We start from the raw sequence: 24,704 nt of genomic DNA, 5'->3' as shown, positions 1-24,704 counted from the left end.
GACAAGAAAAGTCACTGTCCGCAGTGGAGACGGAGTGGATATACCATCACAGTTTAAAAGGAAGGAGACTAAGAAATGACTGGAGTCAGGCAGGCTTAAGGGCATAGACTGTGCCATGCTCCAACATTCTGGCCTTCAAGTTCCTGTTCTGGAAGCTGGGCAAACACGAGAATATTTTTAATAGAGGAGCTAGAGGTTTTGGGATAAAAATTGGCATGTGTTTTTTTTTTAACACATCCCTGTTATGGCCCTGTTTGATCTTTAGGTAAACTGTTAAAAGTACGTTCTGAATATTCTGCAAAATATTCTGAATGTTAAAGGTATTACTTCACCTTTCACCACTGTAACTTATCAAAAAGAAAACGGCCAGTTGCATTTAGAGGCAAGTTGTACAATGTAACTGAGTGCATATACTTGAGATACAAGTGAGATGAATAGGAAAGCAAGTCATCAATGACCAAAGGAATTTGCCTCTCCACTAATTCTGCCTAATGGGTGTACAGCCCTATGGAAATGAACTACATTTCAATATTAAAAACAAGCACATTTCTCTTCCCCATGACTCACCAGAAAGAATGCAAATAACTAACTCAGGGCCAGGAGGTAGCCTTTATATTGCTGGGTTGCCCTTATATATTGCCCTTATATTATGGGTTGGTGGGTGCTGACTCAAAACACTCCTCTATTTGGGGATTAGTTCCTAGCTGCAGGACATATTCTTAATGAGTTCCCCTACTTTAGCCACCATGATGCCAGCCAACTTATGGCGAAATGACTGAATGGGTTAAAAACTTGTGAAGAAATAGGAAAGGGCAGAGTAGTGAATGGAGGGGGTAGAGATAGGAGTGAGGGCCTTTAAACACATTCATTAATAATTTGAGGAAGGAAGTGAAGGGCAAGTTTGTGTATGATGCAATATTGTTCCAGTTACTAAACATCATGAAGAAATGAGAGGAACTGTAGTTGAATTTAAAACACAATGCAAGGGCCATTAAGGGAGGGGGATACAACAGGCTTCTTGTCATAGTGAGTAAATCTTTTGAGTCTTGACAGAAACTTATTTGCCAAATATTTTACATTAAGGAAACGCTGACTCTGCTAAAAATCTCTGCAAAGCAGACCAGTACTAGCAAAAGAATATTAATGTCCTTAAATGTTTGAAGTAGAGTAATTTAGGCCTACTTTCAGATGGAGAAAAAAATGGAGTTTCTGAGTTTTAGTGAAATAGTATGATAATTCTGAAATCTGCAACAGGAAGTCTGCCTGGGAGGGAAAGAGGGAATTTTACACTTCTGTAAAATTGTTTTCAAACAGTTTAGTGATAGAGCTATGCACTTGGGGTTAAACTTGGGAAAGACAGAAAATTAAGGGAATCTGTACAGACAATATTTTAAAGAAAGGAAGAAACCTTGGAAAACTAGCCTTCAATTTAAAATTACAGATTGTTATTAAGGTGTCCCATTCTTATCTTAACTCTTTGGACAGGTATGAAAAGGAATAATAAATACAAATCAGAATTTCCCAAACAGGAACATTTCAAGTTTGCAGAGTGGAGGAATAACTGAGCTAATATGATTCAAGTCATTCATTCAAAAGATATTTATTGGGAGAGTTAAAAAAAAAAATGAACCTAGAAGAAGAGATAAACAAGTACACAGGTAACAAATCACCAGGTAGAAAATGATCAATGCCACAAACAGGTACAAATCAGAACCTCTGTCCAAGAGAACCTCTTTCTGAGAGAACAAAAAGAGATGGATGGGGCAGCATTCGGTCAGGGAGGAGGAAGAACTGTACTAAAAGTGTCAGGCTGGTTGGGAAGGTGGCTCAGCGCGGTGAAAGATGCAGGTAGGCCAGGTCCAGGACCAACCCTGAAGACTCGCTCAAGGAATTTGAACTTTACCCTTTATCATTTCTAGTACTCTTTATGACCTGTAGTGTAGCTTGCTGCAGGCTGAAGGGATGAATGAAGCCATTGAAATGCTTTTCTGAGCAGACAAGTGACAAACTCCAATTTTTGTTTTAAAAAGATTAAGTGGTGTGTAGGAAGGAGGAGGATGGGATATCTATTCTAAAAGCTTACTGAGTTAACCCTACTTTGTGCCCAGCATTCCATTAGACGCTTCACACACACATTCTCAATAATGATTTAATCCTGAGAATCACCCTTTGAAGAAGGAAGAATAAGTACAGAAATTTCCATTTTATTGTTAAAAAAACAGGTTCAGAAAGGTTGCATAACTTTCCAAACGTCACACATGTAAAAGTGATAGAATCAGTCTCCAACCCAAGTTTGTCTCATAAGCTCCTTCTTTTTGAAAACACACACAAACACTGTAACACGTTGACACTACTCAAATGAGTACAGGATGGTTTTAATAAGGACAATGACGGGGAATGGAAAGGAAGGAAGAGAGAGAAGGGATTTCAGCAGAGTCAGAAGTATGTGGCTACTGAAAACTGTATGGGGATAAGGGATTCAAAAAAAGAGTCTGTTTCCAGTCCAGATAACACAATATGGCTGTGAACTCAGATCTGCAAATGAAGATAGGGAATTAAGTTTAGGGTTGATTGTTTGAAATGACAGCAAAACATTCATACAAGAGGAAGCAGGTTCATTTTCTCCAACATGTGTAAAAATCACATAGAGGTCACTGGCAACCCACGCAGAATTTAAAGTGTCACTCCTAGGCCACAGACGCATACCAAGGCCATTCTCTCTGGCTGTCCAGCCTTTGCACAGGTGGCTTCTGCTCCTTGGCACCTTTCTGCCTCTCCCTGTCTTCAGTTCATCCCTCAGCCCATTTCCCAGGACAGCCTTCCCTGACTCTCCAGTTTAATCATCTTAATTCTTTTCTCCCAGTGCCTCTGTCCTTTTCTGCGTCTCCTCCCAGACTGAGCAGCTGGAGGGCTGGGGCTGTCTTCACCCTGACATTGTGCAGTCTCTGAAGGTATCTATTGTTAAAATCTGACCCTCAAAAAATATTTGTTGGCAGCCTGACTGATTGCTATTGTTGCCCTAGAAAACAACCCTACCCTGCCCTGTTAAGTCACAGTTTCTTCCTTCTTAGGACAGTGCAGTTAACCTCAAGACTAGGAAATCATCTTCCTCCTCACATACCAGGCTATTATTCATGCAGTTTACTCACTGCAAAAAAGTTCCCTTGAAAAAAAGCTAACAACTAGTCAAAGATTTACGAGCTTCCTAGTGTCAATCAACTTTTCAAACAGATCACTTCTGGGCTGGGGTGTGGGGAATGGAACCCTTCTTTGCTCTTTGTTTTCAAAATACCCAAGTGGTGGTAGAGGCTCTTCAAAATTCCTCTTCGGGAGGGTCTCAGGCGCTGCACTCAGGTTGTGATTGGAAGTATGGACCTTTTTTTGAACCAGCTTTCGCAGAGTAAACAGTGTTCTTACTTAAAAGTAAGAATTTCTCTCTGTGTGGTCCAGCTTGAGGGTGAGGGCATGTGGCTATCACTGGGGAAGTGGGGGAGTCTCTAAGGCACCTCGGCTCCTTTCGAAAAAGGTAGCGTTGAGGTCCACTGGCAACTGTCAAATTCCATTCTATGTTCTTTCCGCAGGTATTTCCCTTGAGCGTTAGATGTATAAATCCGCTGATGGGGCGGGGGCGGGGGCGGGGGTAGTTGCGGAAACCAATTCCCAGAAGGGTCTGGCGAATCTCGGGAGGGCTGGGGTTTTCTCATTGGGGTTTTAAGGCCGCTCACAGCCACGACTTGGAGCCACACTTGGCTAGAGTGTTGGCTTTTACAAGGCCAAGCCGAGGAAACGCACGAGGTGGGTTCGCGCCGGGCTGTCCGGGTTCGGTGGAGCGGGGGCGGTGACTGTGGGGCCGCGGGTGGGGCGGGGGCGGGGGCGGGGGCGGGGCGGGGCGGGGCTAGCCAGGCCGCGGTCCCGGGGCGGAGCCAGGCGCGCGGCTCGCCCTCGCGGAGGCCGCGGGCTGGGCTCCGCCTAGCCGGGCTACGCAGGCGGCGGAGCTGCGGCACAGGCCGGGCGGCACCATGGCGGCGGCGGCGCCTGATGCTCTTGCGGGTTTTTCCGAGGCGCCGGCTCCGATTGCGACGGCAGAGCCAGCGGCCGGGGGCGAGGACAGTCGTGAGGTCCGAGTGCTGCAGAGCCTGCGGGGCAAGATCTGTAAGCGGGGGCCGGGGTGAGGGAACCCACCCGGCTGCGACGGCGGCCGCGGGGCTGAGGGGGCGGCGGGCGCGCGGGGGTGGCGGCGCCGGGACCGCGGGGCCGAGAGGGGCCTGGCCGGGGGCCGGGAGGAGGGCCGGCACGAGAGGCTGGAAGTGGGGGTGTGTTGGGGGAGGCGTCGCTCAGACGGGGCGGCGTGGGCTGAGGCTGCCCCTGTCCGGGGAATTTGCCAGGGACGGGGATGGGGGGGCCGTGCTGGGGGCAGCGCCCGCGCGAGGGGCTTGGCTTTGGGACGCGGCCTGGAAGAGGGGACGCCCCGGCCCGGGGTGCGGCCGGGGGCGCGGGCCGGGGGCGTGAGGAGCTTCCGGCTGTCCTCCGACGCAGGCCTCCAGGCGGCTGAGGGCGTCGGGAGCGGCACCGTGGTGGGAGCCGGGCGGTAATTACCGGGGGGCGCGGCCGGAGGAGGAAGGCGTGGAAGTGGGGCTGGCCCGAGGGGAGGGGGCTGCCTGTTTTTCTGGGTTCTCGAGGTTGGAGAAGGCGCCCAGAGCTGGAGGAAGAGATACGCCCCGGGACTCGAGCGGCCGCACGGGTGCTCGAGAGTGAGCGTGCCGGGAGGGGCAGGGGCCGGACACCTGTACTCGCCCCACCTCGCTGCGGCGGGGACTTGAATCGAGAGACAGCGTGACTGACAGGTTCTTGAGGCAGGATGTAGTGGCTTCCTGTGAGCAGGTCTCAAAACACAGTCATCCAGTCCTCACTTAACCCACTTAATTCCTTTCTTTCTCATGCATTTAATTGTTTGTGAGTAAGCCAACCTACTTGCCTTCACAGTTTTACTTAGAGGCCCCGAGTATTTCTATAGACAGACTATTTGAGTTCAGTCATTTGGACTTTTTTTTCTTTAATGACCGTTTGGCTTTCGATTGTCAGTTTTTTTTCATAGTAGTTTATTCAGAAGAAACGCTTTTTGGTGGGGGGCTATTTGTAATTTATATCAAATACAGCATATTTTTGCTTTGGTCGATAATTAGCTTTGCTTCCTTGATTCTGTATCCTCAGATTGGAAACATGCTTCATATTTCATTTAAATAGCCCTTAGTCATGAGTATTTTTTGCCTTGAAGAAAATCAAATTGCTATAATATGGTTAACAACGCTCTTTCTTGCACAGGGTGTAAAATTTTCCTCTTTCCTTATAGTGATACTATTAATTGAGCTTAAATTCCCCCACTTTATTTTTTCAAGTTGCTCCCCCTTTCAAGAATTTAGGATTTTGTTAAACCTCAGAAGCAGACATCTGAAATTGTCTCACCTTTTTATTTCCACAAGTAGACCTGCGGTTCTTAAGAGAGTACAGTTCTTAAAACCTGGAAAAAATGACAGCAGAGAAGATCTTGTCAGTATCGGAGTTCCCAACATAACCTTCTAGAATATAAAATGTTTTCAGTATTCAAATTAAGTATTATGCTTAATATTTCATAAATCTAATATTTGGGAAAACTGTAAATGAATGGGTTGGAGAAGGCAATGGTGACCCACTCCAGTACTCCTGCCTGGAAAATCCCATGGACAGAGAAGCCTGGTAGGCTGCAGTCCATGGGGTTGCTAAGAGTCAGACATGACTGAGCGACTTCACTTTGGCTTTTCACTTTACTGCATTGGAGAAGGAAATGGCAACCCACTCCTGTGTTCTTGTCTGGAGAATCCCAGGGACGGAGGAGCCTGGTGGGCTGCTGTCTATGGGGTCGCACAGAGTCGGACACGACTGAAGCAACTTAGCAGCAGCAGCATAAATGTATGGGTAGAGCACCTCTCTTGGTGTAGTTTTTCACATTCTCACTGCTTTATATTTAGTGGCACTCGATGTTAGGCAACATCTGTTGGAGCCTTGCTGATTTATATAGCTGCAGATTATACCATGGAACTACATATACACATGTCTTGGAGTTGAGAGTTGGGCCGTTTTCCAGGAGTTAGCTGCCCGGCATCCCATTCTCACCTCCTCCATGGCAAAGGTAGCACAGTAAATGATAACATAGTGAGTGAAACTCTAGCCTACAAATAAAAAACCACAACTTTGTTTCTATGGGAGAGAGCAGCTCTACTCCCCAGACTTGGAGATTGAACATCTTATTGCCCAGAATGCTATTACCTCTTTAGCCATAGTTAAAGTATTACATCTGTTATCTCAAGTCAGTTTCTCGCTTTTTGAATTGCTCAGGTCATGGCATGTCTGTTGCATAGAAAAAAGGTATTAGGATACTTATTTATGAAGGTTCTCTCCATTTCCCTCTTTTTTTCTTTGCCCTCCTTTTAGCTGGTTGGTTGACCTTCAGAACCTGTGAAGAGGTGCAGTTTTCTGTTTCCCTGAAACTGACATGTGGGTTTTGCAGGTTGGGGGCTGGGGGGCTGGAAGAGTCATTATTAGCAGGTGCTAAAGTCACAGAAATGGGATGATAGTGGTTCTGACAATGCAGATATTAAGTAGCTTGGGGGTGGGGGTGAGCTTGTCAGCTCTCTTCACAATGCTAGGAGACCTTGGAGCCACTGGCCTGGAGATATGCTGGCAGATTGCAGACTGCTGATTGAGAGTCTCTGACTTGGGGAATTGGAGATTCATTGGTCTGAAAGTGCGTCTGAAAGAAAATGTCCTTTTTCCTGGACTTGGACCCTTCAACTCCAAATTGTGCCAGCGTAAAGTGAGGAGGAATGGGTTTATATATATACACACACACACATATATACATATGTATGTATATATTTATGGGGCTTTCCCAGTGGCTCAGCAATTCCCGCGAATTGCTCCTGCAATTTAGGAGTTGCTGGTTCCATCTCTGGGTCAGGAAGATCCCCTGGAGGAGGGCATGGTAACCTACTCCATTTTTCTTGCCTGGACAATTCCATGGATCTTTAGACATTTCATTCCAGTATTTATTAATTTTCCCATATCCCATTTAATTTTCACATTTCCCACATACTCCTCAAGGTGAAATGACATTTTGTGGTCACTCTCCAACAGTCAACTTGCATTTGCAAATCCAGGGTGCTATAGTATTTGAGCTTATATGCTGATCCCCAGTTGCCTGAGGTCGTATTAGTGCAGTAGGAAACCATGGCAGCTCCAAATATTAATAATCAGCGTGCAGGTTTGGTTGTTGGATGTCCTAGAGTAGTTGTATGAACCTTTGATACAGGAAAGTTAAGGTTGTACTCCAGACTCCATCCTTTCGTCTGAACTCCTGTGTAGTGAGTGACTGGTATGTTAGACTTCTAGAAGCACTTTGGCCCCAGCCCTCTAAAAACAGCATACATAAGTGAAAGATGGGGATTAGGGCTTTCTCCTTTATACTCTCAGGCTTCATGCTCTTATTGTGTGATGTCCTCCTTTTTGGTTAGTACTTTTTGTTAAGTTTGCTCTCATCAGTTAAATCATGTTGCAAAAATGTTGCTCAAAGAACTCATACCGCCTTATGCATGGATTTACCTGCTCGAGGGATACCAGATTGATAAGGGAGCCAGTGAGGATCTGTGTGAATATTGAGATGTGTGGTACACTATGAGATCTGTGGGACCGTGATGTGTCCCAGAACTTACATGTTCTCCCTGGTATCTTCAGATGAAGCGTGACCTAGGACTGTTTGACAAAGTAGGATGTGTGGGGTCCGGTTAAGTGCTTGAATTTAGATGCTTGGTCAAGTGAGTCGCCTAGGTTTGATTCTGCACTTAATTTCTGACTTTTGTTAACCTCTGTGTATCTCTGTATTCTTGTGTGTAAAGTGGGGGTAATAAAAACACCTCTATCTCACAGGATTGATTTGAGGATTAAATAAAACCCCTTCTCTGATCATTTCTCTTTCTCCTCCCAAGGAGGTGAATCAGACTTGGACTATCTCTTAGGAAGGAGTAAAGTAATAAATAACAACTAATGTTTATTTTATGTTTTGGTACAATATGTGCTGGCATTTCCTGATGTACAAAGCTGATTAAAATCAAGAGTCCTGAATTCTGTTTCCTACATTGTTAGTTGTTATTCATGTGACTTTAGGCAGCTCACTTACCTTTGTCATCTTTAAAATGGAAATAAATTCCTCATCAGTAGGCATTTTTACTTGTTGTTCCCTCTGCTCAGGAGTGCCTTCCCTTTCCTCCACCCCATATTTATGTCAGGGAACCCCTGTTCATCCTTCAGAAGCTTTCTCCATGTGATCTCCTAGCCAGAGCCTTTTGGGGGAGCATTGCTACCTTCATTCCTGGAGAGACTGTGTTAGGCCTTTGTACTGTTGGGGGATCACAGTTTGTTGTTGATTTCCTTATTACAGCACATTTTATAGAAATCATTTATTTCCTCCATTAGACTGTGAATTCTTCCAAGGTAGAATTCATTCTTGTTCATGTTCTCTTTTTTTTTTTAAACTATCCAGGTGTCAGCATGGTGCCTAGAACAAAATTGGCCTTTAGAAAATGCCTTACTTCTCTATATTATCCTGAGGGAGATTTTAGATACATGCTAGACATGAAAGTGTTCTGTAAATTTTACAGCTAAGCAAACTAGAAAGTTATTAAAAGAAAACTACATGGGCCTATGGCAGGAAGTTCATCCCTTTCAAAATCACAGTGCCAGGTGACCTTAGGTTTGAACTGTTGCCAAAGTTACCTCATTAGGAAAAGTATGAAATTTTTCTAAATGCTCAGATTGCTTGTTATTAGGGGATTGAATATTGTTACCTGACTGTATTCCTTGAATATTGACCCTGTAACAGAAAAATCTCATAATCCCACTTTACACATTAGATGTTTTTACATGGCAGATTTAATTTTTTTGGTAATAAAACACAAACCTAAGACAATTTATTGACCATGCAATAGAATTGAGGAGAGATTAAAAAGAGTTTATTCATGCTGAGAATTTATTATCAGATATTTGAAATGAGATGAGTTATTTAATAAGTTAGTAGAAAGAGGTTAAAAAGGGTTTGTTCATGCCAAGAACTCATTATTGTCAGAAATTTAAAATGAGATGATGAGTTATTTACGATGGAGGAAGAATCCATCTTTCAGATGGATAGAAATGAGAGAAAAGGGTTCTTTGTAAAAGTTCACAGAGCAGTCTGCTAATCATTTGCTCTGAGGAAGACAGGAGGTAAACCTCAATGAGTTCATAGAATTTTTCTTTTTTAACTTAGGACTCTGAATAGACTCTTAAGAGACTGTGGAACTAATGTAGCTAAAATAAAACTATTGCTTTATCCTTTAATCGTCGATGCTAATCCTATTTCTTGTTAATGTGCTTTATGAAATTATTTGACTATAATAGCAGATTATGTTTTACCTGCTATACTAATGAAATTCTTTGTGCTTTTGAGAGCTGCTAACAGTTTTGTTGTAATCAGTTAATATAAATTAAGAAACTTATGTATATTAAGAAATTTCTGTGATAATCTTTAGTTTTGTATGTCATTGTCACCAAAAATCCCTAGCTAAAATAATTACACTTTATAAGGTTATACTAGTACAACTCATGCAAACGTCAGTGTACAGTACTCGGTAAATTTGTTACTGTGAACTTAGTTCTAAGAATATCATTAATGACAGAATGAGTTTGGGCAAATTCTTTAACTTTGCTAAGCTTCTGTTTTCTTACTTGCAAAATGAGAGGGCTGGATGTGGTCTTCCACGTCCCTTCCAGCACTGAGTCTTTGATTGTTGTGTTTTAACTTGAACCATTTAGTTTAAGGTAGCACATCAGGTGCTTTTATTTTAGTGCTTAAATGTATTTAGTATACTTACTGTGTATGATATTTAGTACTTTTAAAACCTTATTTAAGATTTACTAGATAAGATTGTTTGAATCCTAACAATTTTTTTTTTCTGTGACTGGTAACTTTATTCAGCAGTACTCAATGCATATCTGAGTTTCTTTGAGGACCCTAGCCTACTAGACTATGAAATGGGCCTAAGCCCATGAGATGAAAAAAGGTTCTTACTAGTTTATCCTAAAGTGATAGTTTCTTTTAGACACCTGTATTCTTAGAGAATTATAGAAGATTAGGTGGGGGAAGTAGAGAACATATTTTGTTCAGTCCTCTCACTTTACAAATGAAGAAGTTGACACTCAAAAACTCCATTAATGGACTGCTGGGTGTTAGTCCACTGCCATCAGTTTTTGCTAAAATGCTACATAGGATGAACTCATTAGTATGAATGTTGCAAAAGTACTGTGTTTAGTGGATGAAGATGACACTGCCTGTCTAATGATAATATCCAGAAGTAGTACAGATTTTCACTGAACCATCTACACATTCTCATCTGTTCCTTTTTAAGAACCGTGTGAAGTGGTTAGGGTTAACAGTGAAACTGTGTTTGTAATTTAAGTAGAGTTGAGCCTGGATGTTTACCTGTTTGTGTCATGCTCTGAACTCAGTTGTTTTCAGATGTGACTGTCCATCAGTGTCACCTGTGAACTTAAAAAAATTCTGATGCGCAGGCTTTACTCCAGACCTACTAACTCAGAATCTCTGGGTGGTGCTTGGACATCTGTAGGTTTAAAACATTCTGCAGGGGTGGGCAGCTAGAATGGTGACCCTCTGCTTTTACCCATTGAACAGACTAGCCACCCACTACCTGAATGATAGCAACCTGCTGTGTGTGACCGTTTAAAAGATACCAGTAGAAATGTCAGTGTGAGCACAGGGAGGTTTTCAATTGATTGTTTTTAAATGTCTTCCTTTTATTTGATTAGATAGTACAAATACTTGGTACCGTATTCAAAAGGTAAGTAATGGTATACATTAAAAAGTTAACTCTTTTCACTTCTTTTATCCTCTAGCCATTCCCTTCCCGGAAGCAAGCGTTACCAGTTTCTTGTAGATCCATACAGAGTTTATTTAGGCACTTACACTTAAATGTATGAGTATTAGTATCTCTCTCTCACCAATGTACGCATCACAGAAAAATATACACATGGTTTGCATCTTGCTTTTTTATACTTAATGGTAATCTGAAGATTTTTCACAAATAAATGTGTGTGTGTATATATATGTGTGTACATATATATGATTTGCTTTGCCTGTGTGTTCAGTCCTGCCCCACTCTGTGACCCATGGACTGTAGCCCGCCATGCTCCTCTGAACTTGAGATTTCCCAGACAAGAATACTGTAAGAATTTCTGCTCTAGCAGATCTTCCCAACCCAGGAATGGAACCGGCGTCTCGTATGTCTTCTACATTAGCAAGCCAAGTTCTTTACCACTGAGTCACCTGGGAAGCCCCACAAATATGTGAGATATATATATATATATCTCACACATACACACACACGGGAGAAGGGGTGGAGATGAGGGAAACTACCTCGTTTTTTTAACAGCTGCATAAAAGTTCATCATCTCAATACACCACGGTTAATATAGCCAGTCCCCTATTGATGGACATTTATATTTTTTCTGATCTTTGCTATTACAAACTTTACTGAATAAATAATTGTTATTTTAAATATTTTTTAAAAATATATGTTTATTAATACATAAATAAATAGGTATGTTATTTTTAATATGATTTCATATGTCTATAGGATAAATTCCTAGATATTAAGTTGGTGAATTGAGTGGTATGTGCATTTTTATTTTGAAAAGACAGTGCCAAAATGCTTTTCATAGAAACTAACAACTTTTGCTCCCATCAGCAATGTAGGAATGCCTATTTCTTTATACCCCCATAGTGTGTATTTTAAAACTGCTTGATCTTTACTTGTCTGTTACATGAAAAGGAACGTTAATTTTTAGTTTTAATTTGCACTTCTAAAACAAAGTTGAGAATCTCTTCATATTTTTAAGAGTCATTTTTATTTCCATTTTTTGGTGTTGATTTGGTTTGCCTTTTTTCCTGCTGAATTAGCAGTCTTCTTACTAATTTGTGGGAATTATGCTAGTAAGGAAGTTAATTTTTTTTAGTGGAAAGATTTTTAAAAATTTAGATGTCTTGGCTGGTGTCTGCTTGTATTCTTGAGGAGAAGTTGGTTGTGACATACAATAAGGGGGGTCTTGTTGGTTTCGTCTACTTAAATAATTTCTGATATTAGAATAGAGATGGAAAAAGAACTGTTTGAGGAAAAGTAAGTGAAGACTTACTATAAACAGAAACTATAACATAAACAATAGATTGGGAGTAGATATTTGCAGCAAATTCTACAGACAAAGAGAAAACTCTTATATAACACTTAACCTGTGTGCCAAGCACTGTTTTATTTATTTATTTTTTCTTTATTTTTTTTTTTTTCTTTTTACAAAGCCTCCTAAGGCCTGCCATGTTGTCACACCACATTCTGTTGGTCAAAATAAGTTACAGGGACATCTCAGATTCAGGGGTGGAGAAATGGAATCCACCTCCTGATGAGAGGAGTGGCAAAGTATGTAAATTTGAAATAGATGGATAGTTGATGACATTTTTTTTGTGAAATAATCTACCATGATACCCAAGTGATGTGTCAAATTGGAAATTTTCTTTGGTTTTGTCTTTTTTTTTTTTAATTTTTATTTTTACTTTATTTTACTTTACTGTATTGGTTTTGCCATACATTGACATGAATCCACCACGGGTGTACATGCATTCCCAAACATGAACCCCCCTCCCACCTCCCTCCCCACAACATCCCTCTAGGTCATCCACTACATAATGACCGAGCACTGTTTTAAAGCAGTTTAAGTATTTCAACTAACTTAACCCTCATGGTGACTGTAAGTACAGTTATTATCCCCATTTTTACAGATGAGGAAACTGAGGCATGGAATAGCTAAACTAAGTAACTTGCCAAGATCTGTCAGCTAGTGAGCCCTGGGTGGACTGGCTCTGTTCCTCTTAACCTACTATCTATACTCCCTATTTGTTCATATCCAGAATATATAAAAAGTTCATCCAAATTTTTAAAAGGAAAAGGCCATTAGAAAAATAAAGGATATAAATAGACATTCCACAGAAAAGATACAAAAGGCCATAAACACAAGAAAATACTGGAAAGGTTTAACAAAAATTAATCAGGGAAATAAAACTTTAAAAAGTCATCAGTTTGTGAAAAAAAAAACAAAAGCTCATTAATTTCAGTATTTGGTGAAAGTTTAAGAAAACAGGTACTTTCTTCACTGTTGCTTGAGTTTAAATTGGAAAGCAATGTTGGAGAGCATTTTTCCAATACCGGTTAAAAATTTAAATATGTATTGGGCTTCCCTGGTAGCTCAGCTGGTAAAGAATCTGCCTGCAATGCAGGAGACCCTGGTTGATTCCTGGGTCAGGAATATCCACTGGAGAAGGGATAGGCTACCCACTCCAGTATTCTTGGGCTTCCCTGGTGGCTTAGATGGTAAAGAATCCACCTGCAATGCAGGAGACCTGCGTTCGATCCTCCTCCCACCCTCTGGAGGAGGGCATGCAACCCACACCAGTATTATTGCCTGGAGAATCCCCATGGACAGAGGAACATGGAGGGCTACAGTCTGTGGATTCACAAAGAGTTAAGACTTGACTGAGCGACTAAGTATACACAGCACAGCACACCCTATATGTTTCTACTTCTGCATATCTGCCCTACAGAAACACTTACACATTTGCAGAAGAGGTGTATACAAAGATGTTTATTGTTACCTTGTTGGTAAGACAAAACAGAGGCAACTTAAGTGTCCATCAGTAGAAAAATGACTAAATAGTATATTCATATACATATTTTATAACAGCTAAAAAGAATGAAATGTATCTATAGTGTGAAAGGAAAGAACTTCAAGAAGTATTATTGTGGGAAAAAGAAGCCTGTCATTAGGGTGATATGTATAGTTATATGTATCTTATCTTCTTTATATGTATATGGTAAAAAGGACAGAAAGATGTTTGAAAAGATGAACACCATTGGTTGTTAGTAGTGGACAAAGGGAATTGGCCTTATAATGATTTACTTTTCTAGGAAGTATATTTATGTATAAGCTATGTTATCAAAAAATGACTGTATAAATGAATTTGGTTTAGTATTAATCTTATGCTGTAAGAGCCTCTCTTTCTTTAACTGGTGCAGAGTATTCTGTCTGCAAAAACAGTAACCAAAGGTTCAGTCAGTTCAGTTCAGTCGCTCAGTCATGTCCGACTCTTTGCGACCCCATGGACTGCAGCACGCCAGGCCTCCCTGTCCATCACCAACTCCCGGAGTTCACTCAGACTCACGTCCATCGAGTCAGTGATGCCATCCAGCCATCTCATTCTCTGTCGTCCCCTTCTTCTCCTGCCCCTAATCCCTCCCAGCGTCAGAGTCATTTCCAATGAGTCAACTCTTCCCATGAGGTGGCCAAAGTACTGGAGTTTCAGCTTTAGCATCATTCCTTTCAAAGAACACCCAGGGCTGATCTCCTTCAGAATGGACTGGTGGATCTCCTTGCAGTCCAAGGGACTCTCAGGAGTTAGGTTGGATAATATTTTGAGTGCACATAAAGACAATTTTTCTCTGAAGTTTTTTGGTAACTGATACAACTTCACACCCACAAAACTGTAAGAATAATATAGTGAATTCCTATTTGCTCTGCCTGTTTTCAACAGTTGTTTGCATTCAGAAAGTTGACTTTTAAAAAATTCAGTGTTTCAGAGGAATGTAGTAAAGACAATAATTCCAATCCCTTAAAATACTTTAACATGTGTGTGAGTGTTACAGAACCTTTTCATTTTGAATTTGGACAGTTTTACTTTATAAAAAAATTTTCTTAGTGGATGGGGGAAATGGACTAATATTTATTATTTACTCTTTTCCAGGCACTTTCCAGGATATTTTGTAAATTGTTTCATTAATTCAATTTCATGAAGAAATTTGTGCTTAATTCCAGTTTTAGCAAAGGAGCACACAGAAAGGTTATTTGCTTAGGGCTCAGTGGGGCAGAGCCAGGTATTCAGAAGGTATTTAAGACATCAAAGTCCCTGTCGTTTTCTCTGTCAGGTTGCCTGTCATGGCATATTGGGAAGAGCTGATGAGTACATTTCTTTTGTCAAGAAGTTGATAATTATCCCTAGATTGGTTTCTGTCTAAAGTAATGGATAGTCAATAAAATTAAAATGTTGAAATGCTATAAAAAATTATATTTAGTTCTTTTTTGAGGATCACAAAAAAATGTTACTCTTCTATTGGCTTGACTGTGCTCATGTGAGTTTCTGCATGTTAATTGTTCTCGCAGAACACAACACTCACATGCACCTGTGTGGTGCAACTTCTTTATATCTTTTTTTTTTTTTTTAATCACTAGGTCACAACTGAATCCCATTTTAGCTTCCTGGATGCTGTTACTAGAAATAGTAGCCTTATCCCATGTATGTATGACTTGTCCAAGTAGCCGTTAGTTCTGCCACCATCTGGTTATGGCCTTTGCTTTACTTGCCATAGGAGACGCTCTTGGTCAGCTCAAAAGCCTCTACAGATTCATGTCGCCATAGGGACCACTGGTCTATCCTAGGAGAGCTTTCTACCATATGTGCTTCAGAGTTTGGGCTGCTACTCGAGAAGGAGGCTGTGAGAAGCTTTGGGATCAGCACACGTTCACAACTGAAACCAGAAGTGGGCAAGGCAAACCACAGGAAGATCCTGCCTGCAACTTGGTGACGTCTCTCTATAACCCATGGACATTTCCTGGCAGTACCTTGCGAAACTTGTCTTTTCATGTACAGTAGTTTGTTCTAAACTGAGCTTCAGTCAGAGGTGATTAATATGATAGCAATATAGATAACTGTATGATAATTATTATGCACATGACTTGTGTAAAACACTCTAATTACATTCTGTAGATTTTCACACCAAAGAGCTGCATCTTGCCTACTAGGACATTTTGAGGAGTTGCCATGGAATTCATGCTTTAACCTTGGCTTTCTGCCTTGTCAAGAATTGTTCAGGTATTAAAACCACCAAGCAGTTCTTGGCTCACCACCTGAACTGTGCTGGATTCTGGGAGTCTTTTGCCCACTCAAGTGCTTGCTCAGTGCTGTTACCTTGTTTGTATTTTCCTAGTAATTGCACAGTATCTTATTTCCATGATGGAGCAGGAGTGCAGTGTTCGTGACACTTTATTATTCTCTATTTATTTAACTTCCAGGTCCCAGGTTAATATCATAACGGCCATTCTTAGGTCGAATCAGATTTCTGATAATAATTACGTAATGTGTTGATTTTTTAAGGTTGCCAGTCGAATAGGATTATAGAATCTCAGATGACTTTTTTTTTTTAAGTAATTTTTCATTTACTGAGAGTGAGAAAAGCTGCTTGACAATCCAGTTCTCTGATCATGTTAATTTTATACACTGGAAAGCCCTGCTTACTAGATATTCCAGCAGTCTCCATATGCCTATTTGTGACTCATTCTCTGCGTGAATAATATCACAAGTATAAATGTCTATCTCTTCAGTCGTGCTTTTAAAGTGACAACTAAAGATGAGGGAAGTAATAGCTATGTAATATTTGTCTCTCTTCAGTAGTTCTTAGGTGAGCTTCCAAGGTGGCTCAGTGGTAAAAAATCCACCTGCCAATGCAGGAGACTTGGGTTCAGTCCCAAGGTCGGGAATATCCCCTGGAGAAGGAAATGGCAATCCATCCAGTGTTCTTGCCTAGAGAATCCCATGGACAGAGGGGCCTGGCAGGCTACAGTCCATGGGGTTGCAAGAGTTGGACGTGGCTTAGCAACGAAACAACAGCAACAGTTCTTGGGCACCCCACCTCCTTGTTGGTTACTGTACACCTGGGGCAGTCTGACATACTCTGAAGAGGGTGACTGTGAAACCATTCATTCGAGAGGTCTTTTTTGGCCGTTTTTCTCTTCTGTTCTCCTTGGAAAGCTGTAAAGAGAAATGAATGAGAGAGCTCTTGTCTCAGATTTCTTTATTCTGTAGAAAATATTTATTAGATTAGGTACATAGAAATTGGTTGAATGGTAAATGAAAATGTAGCATGTTGAAAGCATGAATTTTCTGCTGCTTTTCTAGTAATCACCTAACCTCTCTGAGCTTCAGCTTCCTTTTGTATAAATTGGAGGTAGTAGTTTTTCTGATCTTACAGAGTGGTTATGAAAAGATTGGATGACTTGGCATACTGCCTGGCACATTTTGCTCAGTTAAGTGCTGGCTGTAACCTGAGTAGAAGTAATAATTGGTAAAGTTTATGTTCATAGTTTTCTTGATGAACAATTAATATAAATGTATATCTAGTTCTTGTAGTGTTTATCAGGCTAAACTGGTCAAGGGTAGCAATATCTAAAAACATTTGAAATCAGTGTTGCCATGTGCTCTTTTTACAACTTTTCAGGATCTTAAAGTTAGGGAAACTTAGAAGATTAACTAGTTAAGGAGTTGCAAACTCCAGTCTACAGAGACCACCAGGCATAGTGAAGGAAAGCCAGGTGGGGATTGTTAGGATTTCAAGAGTATCTGTCTGCAGTTTCCATTCAGAACCTCATTGCCAGGACTCTTGATTGTTAAAGAGAAACCAGAAATGTGGATTTATTTATTATTAACTCTTCCAGTTCTAGATGTTGGCTACATTTTTCCTAACACTGTGCAAGCCAAACAAATCTCTGGCTGGCCGACCCCCAATTTTTGCCCTCCCCCTCCATCTGAAAGAGTTCAGGCATCTCATTTTAGAGATTTGGAGCCTGAGGTACAGAAAGGCCAGGTGTTTTTGCACCAGTTTCTTCCAGTAGAAATGTATTATTTCTGAAATAAAAGTTTCATTAAAAGAGCCCCTCTGGTGTGTCCAGTTGTTAAATTACAGGTAATCTTTGATCAGACCTAATAGCTTGAGTGAAGGGAATTGTGTACAGATGCTATTTCTTAAGAATCTGTAACCAGGGAAGGGCACTGCTAGTTACTGTTTACTGAGTGTTTATTTTGTTCTAGGCATTATGGTAAGTGCTTTACCTCAGCTGGGCTTCCCCGGTGGCTTAGCTGGTAAAGAATCCACCTGCAGTGCAGGAGGCCTGGGATCAATCCCTGGGTTGGGAAGATCCCCTGGAGAAAGGAATGGCTTCCCATTTCAGTATTCTGGCCTGGAGAATTCCATGGACTGTATAGTCCATGGGGTCACAAGGAGTTGGACATGACTTAGTGACTTTCACTTCACTTCACTTACCTCTGCTGATGGCCACAGTAGCCCTTGAAGCATTATAATGACTTCTTTTTACACAGGAGGTTGAGACTAGGACATGCAGAGTATTAAGTACAAAACTAACACTGAAACTCCTGTGTCCAAAATGAATTTAATCTGCTGTACTATGCCAGTACTGTAGATGTTTTCAGAATTATTTTCAACTTTTGTCTTACTGGTAAAGTTAAAATTAAACTTTATATGAAAATTGAAAGACCTTGTATGTTAACATTACATAGGATTGTCTTGAGACATCCCTGCAGTCCAGTGATTAGGACTCTGTGCTTCCACTGCAGGAGGCACAGGTTTGATTCCTGATTGGGGAACTAAGATCTCATATCCTGCATGGTGTGGCCAAAAAGAAAAAAAATTGTATCTATAACTAGATGGTATAATAGTGTTTTATTCTAAGCTTGTATACACCGAAACTTATGTTTTTAAGTGTACATTTGATTCCTTCACTCCATTTTTTGGTTGAGTACATAAATGATGTTTGGATAATTTTATATCTTCCCCCCATCTAAAGTTCTAATCCTCTGTTTAGGTTGATACTCCAGTTATTAGAACATCATATCCTGAATCTGGGCAAATTCTGGATTTTCCCTCTGTAGTATCTCTTCCATATTTCTTTTTCCTCCATTGCCCATTTGTTACCTTAATTTAGGCCCTGTAACTGTCAGTGATTTTCCTGAAGCATGGATTTGATCGCACAGAAACTTGCAGTGATGCTGTTGCTTGCTGAATGAGATTAGAACTCCTTGGCTTGACATCACAGGCTCTGTGCAGTGCCACCTTCCTTTTACAGCTGCGTCTTTCTACTCCCCTTTCATCTCTCTGCTTGAGTCAGTTTGTACTGTTAACTGCTTTCTTCTTGAAGATGCTCCTCCTATTTCCACCTCCTGAGCTTGTTCCTGTTACGCCTTACCCCTCCAGTGTTATCCCTCTGTCCCCAATTTCTCTATTAAAAAAAAATTACTTGGAAGACGTTATTATGAAGATTAAGTGACGTACATGTGAAGTCCCTAAAAAACATCATCTGTGTGTGTGTGTGTAATGTAAGTATTTGATAAATGGAAACTATTATTATGATTCAGCTTTCCTCCCACTGCAGATAAGGCCCTTTGCAGTTTCTCTTGGGAGTTATTCGCATTCTGAACCTCTTTTACTTCTGTGCTTAAGGTATTCTTTGCAATAGATTGGATATCCTACAGGATCTCTTAGGATAGTTTCAGAAAGGATTAGCTGTCTGTTCCTCTAGGCACTTCTCTGTTCAGAAAGACATGAATAGCAATGGAAAGACTAGGCTTTGGAATTTGATTTTTGTCGATTCACTGTACTGTCAGTGTAACTATGATTTTTTTTTCCAATTTAAGAGTAATGCTTATGTCAAAGGTCGTTGTACCAACCAAATGGGATATTTTAGAAAATGTTTAGTATTGTCTCGGAGCATGCAACTGCTTGAGAAATATTTGTCTTCTATTCTTACTTATCCCAGTAGTGTCTCCCTCTAGGACACAGAAACACACATACAGACCTATAGATATAAATGGTGCACATAGTCCCTGCAAAACATACACATAAACACATATGTGCATACTTGCATTCATGCCCAGAAGCATATACACTGGAATCTCTCCCAGTACCTTGATACTTGGAATTCTAGTTCTAGGTAAAATTATATGGTAGGATCTGGATTTATACCCTTTGACCTTTGTATAGAATACACTGATCTTGTACACATAGAGTTGGCCATTTTTCTATTTCTGTTAATCTAGGTTATCAGTTTTGATTTCCAGTAGTGTTGATCTTCTTGGTTTAAATTGTTTACTTTTTGCCAGTGACTGAAAGCTGTGTTCTATAAAATGCTTACTTGGCTTCCCTTTTTCTTCAGATATTTATGCAGAAGTTACCTTGTGGGTGGAGCCTTCCTTGGCACCCTTCCTTCTGCCATTTCATGTGGTACCTGTTCCTTCTTAATACTAACATACCATTTTATTTATTTTTTATCTGTCCATCTTATTAGCTCAGTGTGGACACGGTTTTTGTGTGTTTTTCGCACTCATGTATCCGTACTATCTTAGTAGGCACTCAGTAAATGAATGTGTATATCTCAGGAGTGTTTTGTTTATTTTCAATATGATGTCTCTGTTTTAGCACTGTGGAGATTTTGAAATTTAGTGCTTTCGGTAACTATACAGGAGACATTTTCTTTTTAAACCTTTGGAGCAACTGACATGGATCAGCTTATAGCAAACATAAAAAAAGTTTATTTGCACTTTTATAATTTGTGATGTGGTGTTAGAACCTCTTCTTTGCTCATGCTAAAGTTAAAAACATACACATTAGTAGATATTTCATTATCTGTTATAAGCTAAGCATGGTGCTAAAAATTGGTTTGGTCAGTTTATATTCAGCAAAGAGACATAGAGCAGTCTCATTTGCTGGTTCCTTCTTAACTCTACTAACGCAAAATGATGGAGAATTCTGAGGCTCAGTCGTCAAATCTCTTCTCTTTTTTCCATATTTACTGTTCTTGTAATCGTGGATAGTCTTATGGTTTGAGAAATACTATGTGCTTGCTAATGATTCTCAGGTTCTATCTCTAGCCAGCACTTCCTTGCCTGCTATACATCTGCACTTGGATATTTAAAGGCATCTCAGACTTAGTATCCTCTCTTTGCCAACAAGGAGCTCTTTGCTCTGGAAGTGGCATCTCTCTTCATCCAGCTGCTCTGGCTGAAACTCTGTAAGAAGTGATCCTTGACCCCCTTTCCTCTTACACCCACCCACATCCCAAATATCAGTAATCCTGTTGGCTTTATCTTCAAATTATATGACCAGTTGGCCACTTCTTTGCATGCCAAGACTGCCTGTCTGGTCTAAGTTAACTGTAATCGAAATTATTACAATAGCCTCCTGTCCAGCTTCCAGCTTCCACCCTTTTCCTTCTGCTGATCCTTTAGAACAAAGTTAGATCATGCCATTCTTCTGCCCATAATCCTTCAATGGCTTCCCATCTCATTCAAGAAAGCCTAAGACTTTCCATTGGCCACAAGACCCTATTTAACCTGCTTCCTTCCCCACTCCTATCTCATCTCTTACTGTTTCCTCCTTCCTACCTTGTTTATTGTTTTACAGCCATACTGGCCTCCTTGCTGTTCCTTCATTATGCCAAATTATCCTCTGTCAGGGCCTTTGCATATTTTATTGTTTCTGCTTGTGTCTTTCCCTAGGTATCTGCATGACTCATTCCCTCATTGACCTCTTTCAGATATCTCGAGTATCTCCATATAAAGGCGTTCCTCAATTCCCTGTATCAAATAGCATTGCTGTCCTCCCTCTCTCTCCCCTCTGGGCGTGGCACTCCCTAAGTCTCTTCACCTTATTTTCTTCCATGGCAATAAATATTATATACTTGGTTAAGAGTTTATGATGTTTGTTTCCACTGTCTAGATTGTACAGTGGTTCCATGTGGGCAAAGACCTATATTTTTTATTCATTGTTATATTCCCAGTATTTAGAAAGGTGCCTGGCATCCTGTAGGGACTTAATAAATATTTGTTAAGTGAAACAGAACTGGTGCAATACAATATGATCCTTATAGTTGAAGCACAGATACGTTGCAGTAGGAAAGAGAGGAAAAGGTGACATGACTACGTAGGAGTTGAGGGAAGATTGTACAGAGATGCCTTAAGCAGAGCTTTGTGGGGAAAAAGATCAGGTGAGAGCATCCCATGCAGTGAAAATAGCATTGTAAACGTACAGAGGCATGAGAGAATACAGTGTTTTCAAGGAACTAAAAGTACAGTACTGCTGGAGCATAACTTGTGGGGCTATGATTAAATAGTAGATGGTGCCAGATCATGAACCATTTTTATGCCAGATTAAGGAGTTTTAGATTTTATCCTGCCAGGCGGGCAGTGGTAGGTAGTGCGGAACCACTGAAGGCTTGAGCAGGAGTGGTATGTAACATATTTAAAAAAAGGAACTAGCAAGAGTCTGAAGAATGGGGATCCAAGCTAAATATACCATTTTATTATATACACTGTATTTGATGTTATAAGATTTCAGTGATGCAGGGAAACAATTACTATCACATGAATGGACAGGCGGCTATTTCATTTTATGGTTGGACAAAACCAGGGATGTGTCTGTCACGTGAAGGTGTTCTTGGCATACTTGCAGCCCATCTGTGAGGGAGAAGTTTTAAATGCCCGGTGGAGAATTAGTTCATCTCTAAAACCCTTGCTTTAAGAGAGGAGGTTTGTTTTTTTTTTGTTTTAATTTGGTTAACAATTACATTGTAAGGCATGTAGACTAGAAAAGCTCTTAAAGAGCTATTGTTTAGTTGCTAAGCATGTCCTACTCTTTTGTGACCCCATGGACTGAATGTAGCCCACAAAACTCCTTCTGTCCATGGAATTTCCCAGGCAAGAATACTGGAGTGGGTAACCATTTTCTTCTCCAGGGAATCTGCCTGACCAGGGATCAAACTGTCATCTTCTGCATTAGCAGGCCAGTTCTTTACCACTGAGCCACCAGGGAAGCCCTCTTAAAGAGTACCAGTTACGAATTCAACAAGAAATGGTCTTGTTACAGAGTAAAAGATGCTGTGCTTGAAGGCCAGGCTCCTTTCTTCATAGAGGAACAGTTGTTTGTCAGTAATATGCCTCCTGTTAATTGATTCTTTGTTGAAGGAAATAGCGACACTTCTAAATGTAATCAGATCTATACTGTTTGCTGTGGGGCCAATAATACATCTGCCTTTATAGGACAAGTTCCTACCTTTGTATATGCACAAAATTTTTAAAATGAAGACTAAGCTAAAAACATCTCCTACTTTCATTCAAATGCAGGTAAAAATTATTTCCATTACTTCAGCTGTCTTGCTCAAATGTTGTATCTTAGCAATTTATTGAATGTCTTGAACACTTTAATCTTAATAGAGTTAAAATAGGATGTGTAGATTTAAGGATAAGATGGAGGTACACAAAATAGTGCACATGGTTCAGATATTGAGAACTGGAGAGTTCCAAATTCATGGAGACATGATATTGTATTATCAAGTATGTTTTAAAAATCACATTTGTCTTCAAAGTTTTTATTTTGTATTAGGATATAGCTGATTAACAATGTTGTGGTAGTTTTAGGTGAACAGCAAAGGGGCTGAGACATACATATACATGTATCCATTCTACCCTGAACCTCCTCCTCCCATCCATGCTGGCACATAATATTGAGTATAGTTCTATGTGCTATAAAATAGGTCCTTGTTGGTTCCCCATTTTGAACATAGCAGTGTGTACATGACCTTCTCAAACCTCCCAGCCATCCCTTCTCCCCAGGCAACCATAAGTTCATTTTCTAAGTCTGTGAGTCTCTTTCTGTTTTGTAAATAAGTTCATTTGTATAATTTCTTTCTATATTCCAAATATAAGGGATGTCATACGACATTTTCGCTTTTCTTTCTGACTGACTTCACTCAGTATGACACTGTCTAGGTCCATCCATGTTGCTGCAGATGGCACTTTTCATTCTTTTTAATGACGAGTAATATTCCACTGTATATGTGTACCACAGCTTCTTTATCCAGTCCTCTGTTGATGGACATTTAGGTTGCTTCCATGTCTTGACTGTTGTAAACAGTGATGGAATGAACACTGGGATGCGTGTATCCTTTCAGATCATGCTTTTGTCTGGATATATGCCCAGGAGTGGGATTGCATATGGACATATGGTAGCTCTATTTTTGTTTTTTTAAGGAACCTCTCATATTGTTCTCCATAGTGGCTGTAGTCATTTACATTCCCACCAACAGTGTAGGAGGGTTTCCTTCTCTCCGCACCCTCTCCAGCATTTATTGTTTGTGGATTTTTTGCTGATAGCCATTCTGACTGGTGTGAGGTAATACCTCACACCAATTTGCACAAATCAAATGCAAATATTTGATTTGCATTTCTCTAATAACTAGCAGTATTGAGCAGCTTTTCATGTGCCTGTTGTCCATTTGTATGTCCTCTTTGGAGAAATGTGTCTTCAGGTTTTTTGCCCGTTTTTGACTGGGCTGTTTGTTTTGATACTGTTAAGCATCATAAGCTGTTTGTAAATTTTGGAGACTAATTCCTTATCAATCACATCTTTTGCACATATTTCTCCCACCCTGTGGGATGTCTTTTCACTTTGTTTGTTGTTGCCTTTGCTGTGCAAAAGCTTTTGAGCTTAAGTAGGTCCCATTTGTTTATTTTTGTTTTTATTTCCATTATTCTGGGAGATGGATTGAAAAAGATATTGCTGTGATTTATGTCAGAGAGTGTTCTGCCTATGTTTTTCTCAAGGAGTTTTATAGTGTCTGTGTAGGTCTTTAATCCATTTTGAGCTTATTTTTGTTCTAGTCCCGTCACTTCATGGGAAATA

At 40.5% G+C, this 24,704-nt stretch overlaps 1 protein-coding gene across 1 annotated transcript in view; it reads left to right on the top strand.

Annotated features, from left to right (window-relative positions):
• The first annotated feature begins 4,019 nt into the window (after window positions 1-4,019).
• RASA2 (RAS p21 protein activator 2) overlaps window positions 4,020-24,704 on the top strand; it is a 121,332-nt gene continuing 100,647 nt past the window's right edge. The window contains exon 1 of the mRNA XM_068974270.1: window positions 4,020-4,152. Coding sequence (XP_068830371.1) covers window positions 4,020-4,152 — 133 coding nt within the window. The remainder of the gene's footprint in view (window positions 4,153-24,704) is intronic.

Source organism: Capricornis sumatraensis, chromosome 1 (assembly GCF_032405125.1).
Source record: "Capricornis sumatraensis isolate serow.1 chromosome 1, serow.2, whole genome shotgun sequence".
Classification (NCBI taxonomy): domain Eukaryota; kingdom Metazoa; phylum Chordata; class Mammalia; order Artiodactyla; family Bovidae; genus Capricornis; species Capricornis sumatraensis.
The sequence above is the reverse complement of the archived record's forward strand: the minus strand, read 5'-3'. Positions and strand labels throughout refer to the sequence as shown.